Source organism: Symphodus melops, assembly GCF_947650265.1.
Source record: "Symphodus melops genome assembly, chromosome: 19".
Taxonomy (NCBI): Eukaryota; Metazoa; Chordata; class Actinopteri; order Labriformes; family Labridae; genus Symphodus; species Symphodus melops.
The window spans coordinates 2,658,777-2,663,776 of NC_136709.1; the positions used below are offsets into that span (position 1 = coordinate 2,658,777).

General features: G+C 41.6%; 1 protein-coding gene across 3 annotated transcripts in view; it reads right to left on the minus strand.

Moving 5' to 3' along the window:
- trappc12 (trafficking protein particle complex subunit 12) overlaps positions 1 to 5,000 on the minus strand; it is a 31,834-nt gene that overhangs the window by 9,562 nt on the left and 17,272 nt on the right. For all 3 annotated transcript variants that reach the window (XM_079369976.1, XM_079369975.1, XM_079369974.1), the window contains exons 4-5: positions 3,752 to 3,865; positions 1,146 to 1,284 (exon numbers count right to left, since the gene is read on the minus strand). In XM_079369976.1, the coding sequence (XP_079226102.1) occupies positions 1,146 to 1,284; positions 3,752 to 3,865 (253 nt within the window). The remainder of the gene's footprint in view (positions 1 to 1,145; positions 1,285 to 3,751; positions 3,866 to 5,000) is intronic.

Here is a 5,000-nt window from a genome sequence, read left to right on the forward strand (position 1 = left end):
GTGGTGGTGGAGATTAAATGCTGCTCAGTGTTATGAAGATGGCTCACATTGCAACATTAAATGGATATATTGATAACTATTAATCAAAAGAAGCACATAAAGGCCATTCTGCAAAATGTGCATCATTTGGGTGGATCGTCATTGAAGCGGTTCAATAGCGTAGTAATAATCAATCATCCAGCTGAAGGTGTGTTTAATTCATCCTGTGGAAATGATTTATAAAAAGACATGAATGAATGCAGCTTGTTGGGCCTGTGGCACTACGGTCTCAATACTTCTGCGTCCAAAGTGGACTCAATGTTTCATTTAAAAAAAAATAAACAACAACAAATTAATATGTGATTAACACTGAGTTGCTGTTGAGCGCTCAGTCAGTTATAATACTTGGGGGTGTGATACATGAGCTACCGTCTCTTAAGGCGTTCAAAGAGTGTGATCATGAGTAATAGATAGTCGATGGAAGCGTTGGGCTGGAGAAATGTTCGACTTCTGATGCCAGGCTACACAACTCGTGCCAGTTTGTCTGCGAGCACCGAGCAGGGCACCGAGTGTTTAAATTGAGCAATGGAAAGTCAATCGGTGATCTCTTTAAAAAGGCTGTGCAGTGTAGCTTCAAGTACAAGAGTGTGCGTGCATGCAGCTGTGTCTCTGCTACTGCCTTCACTGTGGTAGCCCGAGGGGCGAAGCAGATCCAAAGTAATGGGAATACATTAGAGAGCAATTCATGCAGTGTAAAAAGAAGGAAAACAGAACCAAAGAACTGCAGGAGACAAGTGGAGTTGTTGGAGCTTCTCGAAGATACAGTCTGATATCAAGCTCCTGGCACAAACTTTCCTTTGAATATTTAATAGGACAGTGCTGCTATGCTTGTGTATTCAAAAATAAATAAAATAAAATAAAAACGTGGATAAAATGCAAATCCTTTTGGAGAACAGGGGAGGCCAAGCAATCACACATTCAAAAACTTATAGATAAAAATTTTAGAGCATGAATACGTCTATTAAACCTCCAGTCACAGAGAAGAGGCTTTTGGACCAATAAACTATCAAAGGAGCCTGATTTGACAACGATTCTAACTTTAATCGCCAGCTGAAAGATCTATAATAATGACCCTGAGCTGTGTGTGTGTGTGTGTGTGTGTGTACCTCGTCTCCCAGGGTAAACAGTGGGGTAATACTCGTAGTAGAGGTCCGGTTGGTCCAGGTTGCCAAAGGGCTCAATCTCCAGCTCAGCGTTTTGATGCAGGTTGAGTTTGGTGAGGAGGGCGAGCCGTACGAACCACAGCTGGAACACACACAAACAAACACACCTCCCTCTGTTTACAACATGCATCAAGAATTCATCAAATACTACAAACAGAAACATTAAAGATAGATTGTATAAATTATCTTATCTCCTCTCAGCGGGTCAGAATCATCCAGTTTTTTCCCTGTTTTCTGACACAGATACAAAAAACCACATACCAGTTTCTCTGTAACTCTAAAACATTTAAATATCTGTCATGTGATTTAAAAAGGGATTCTTTTACTTCCACTGAAAAGGGAAATCTTTTTCTCAGCGCGACAACACAAATCAGGAACTTACAGTTGTCTAGTATCTCTTACATTTCCTTTAGATGTTATAATGGGGTTTTATGTTTTGGTGTCGAGCTCGACCACATGAATAAACAGTAACATGTTCTGCTCAAACTTTAAGTTTGAGGCTGGAGCATTTTTCATTGCAGATTGGATACACAGACTCATCGCCCGCCCCCCCCCCCCCCCCCCCCCCCCCCCCCAAGAGGCCACACCCACAGCTGAGTGTGTACCTTTAATGCTTGTTCCTACACTGCAAGTTACCGTATGCTAGCACAAGCTAGCCGCCAGTGTTCAGCATCTGCCTGTCCGACAGGAAGCAGGTGACAGCTAACTCAGCTTTATTTTTTGGGCGTTTCGCCTTGGTATGATAATAATTTCTTTTTTTCATTTTACCATCACACTTATCTGATGGTCTAATTGACAGAGGGCTTTAAATAGAGACGATGCACATCAATATGTTTACATGTTGCAGAGCTGCTGAACATCTGCAGAGCGCAGGCTGTTTCAGGACCGCCTTGTTGTTGTGCGTCTCAGGGGTTCGAGCAGCACGTGGCCCATATGCAGTTGGACAGAAGCCCAGACACACGCTGCTGTATCCTGAAGTGACTGAGGAGAGGATGGACCACCCCACTGAGACAACGGCATGGAAGGATCCAGAAGCCCTCTAGCTGTTCTCTTGACCCTGCTCTTCACTTCAAGTGACACAGACGGTCTGCTGACCGCGGAGGTCAGGGCCACTACAAGAGGCGACGATGCAGATTTATATGTTAACTTAAAGAGCAGCAGGGAAAAAAAGCGTAACAATGACGTCGTATTCTGTTCTCTTGAGAACACATTGTGTCCATACTTTAAAAATTGTATTTAAAAAAACCTATTGAGCCATTTTAAAAGCATGTGATCAAAAAATGCACTAAGTAGCATTTTAGATTTATAAAAAAATAACAAAATATTTAATAAATAAATAAAAAAATATGTTGAAACTATACAGTGTCTATCAAACTTTCTACCAAAGGTTTATAGCTATTTACAATCTGCTAAAATCAGATTAACGGCTGCGCACCAAAGACATTCAGCTGTGATCAAAATCCCACAAAACAGCTGGACAGGAAGAGGACAGATTAACTCTACAACACGGACACTTGTCAAAGCCTTCAGCTGTCAACGGGATTGAACTGTTTGGAGTAGAGAAAGAGCAAACACTTTAAAAACACTCGTTTTCTAAAAGTTTGCATTAACTTTTTCCTGACATTCAGATCCTCTTCAAGTTAAAGGGCTCAGGCGACATTTCTCTGGTTGTTTCGTGATTTTCATGATTTGAACTGCCTGTTGTGATTTCATGTCTTCGCATTGTTTTTTCAAACTTCGCTCTGAGAAAATGTTTCATTTCCTTTTGGCCAAACATCTTTTTAATCACTGGAGTTGTTGTATGATCCACGAGCATTTGAAAGCATGACAATGAAAGATTCTTCCCCCTTAAGTCTTTACCAGTTAGATCCCCATTGTGAAAGACTGATGACCTCGTTAGCGGCCACTGACTATAAGGAGAAATCAAACGTGTAAGGTTGGAGTTGTATGACCAGCTGTGCATGTCATCTCCTGGGTTTCTTATAAAAATGACCATCGAGTCTTTTCTACCTGTGCGTTCATCACATCCTCATATTAACACAACTTTCTTCAGTACTGAGAAAGTTCATCATAGTGCTAATGTTCTTTAGGTGCTAAAAGGTCGACAGCGTCATGTTAAGATGCATATTTCTTCGGGAGACTTTTGTTGACCCTTTGGCTTCATGTTGGGGAAGTAAAGAGGACAAGCACACATTTAATACACTTTGAAAAGGCTGCATATTTTATAAAAAAACAACCTTTGTGCGTGTATGTTTAACAAAGTAAAACAAATATGGAGCAGAAGCCACCAACATGGTCGATTAATTTCAAGTCACACGCACAGAGCTGAACACATGGGTGGCCTTTCTAATGAGCTCACGCACACATCCATCTTCTGGATAGAGCCTCACAAAACTACGAGAGATGGTGAAAACCATGACAACAGGAAAGCACCGACTTCAACAAAAAACAACAAAAAATGATTTATGGTTGTTTTAAGGTGCTGTTTGTGAATGATTGGATTCATCTGTAGAATATATGGAAAAGACATGAAAAGCTTGGCGCCTTACCTGCAGTGAGTCAGTGGTGTGGGAGGTCGGTTGGCCAGCCTTTCCGTATCCCTGACCATGAGCTGTCAGCAGCCGGCCCGTCAGATCCACTGCAGCGCGCCAGTTCTTACTGCTCTGCAGGGGAGAGAAGACAGCATGGAGTAAAGACCTGAGACTGTCAATGTGGCTCCAGATATCACAGTCAGAAAAGAACCAGCGCTGAGATAGTCTTAGGAGAGTCTATGTTTTTAATGACGGATTCAAATGTTGCTCGAACATGTAAAAAAATATTTAAACCTAAAATTAAGAATGAAGAACACGAACATGTTAATGTCAACTCAACGGTCAGACAAATACTCAGCTTTAACCCAAGTTTAGTCTCATGTCCAATGTTTTCATCAACTTCTTGCAATTCCAACTTGAAAACTCGGAGCAACTTCAGTCGTCCGAGTTCAAATCCAACATGGCTGCTTCGTGCATCAAGACTGTAACTGTACTGACTGTTTATTTTAACATCAGTCCTCTTTTGGTGTAATTAAATCAATCACCTCAAGTATCGTGCCAGTTCTCTCTGTGGACACGTGTTTTGCACAAACTATGACGTAGCGTGTCGTTATCGTCGGGTATCAGCTGACTCCTGAGGCGTCCATGTTGCTTGTCCAAACTGCAACTGGAACACGGTTAACTCGGGTTTGACGACAGTCTTAGGTTAATGGAAAACCACCACAAGGTTGTTCAAGGTTACATTTGAAGGATACATTTTGTTAATGAATCCAAGATCTTATAGTCATAGTGTTCGATGCTGTTTCAGATTGTTTCCATATCGATGGCTTACTTCTATGAATGTGGACACATTTTGAAGAAGAAAAAAAAAAAGGTCCAAATTGGCACAGAGCGTCCTACAACCGTAGCTTGCTGATTATTCCTGGCCTGATGAAAGTCCAGCTGCATCTCAAAATCCTCAGCACCAGGTGGGAGACTCTACAGCTGTCAGTGATGACGCACAATCACCATGGTGATTCATACATGTCTGAAATCTCAATCTAGTGCAAATGCAGAGAAAACCACGGAGAGTCTGTAAGTGTGTGAAACAGTGAATAAGCGAGTGAATCACACTGGCTCGACCGAAAAAACCTCTAATCCACATTTGTCATTAAAAGTCCTGACACAAAGTGCTCAGAATAAGAGCAAGTTCAGAACTTCATCTGCTGATACAAAAGCAACGACATGGTGAAAAGTTTTAGATCTCGTAGAAGTCGTCTCCAAACTG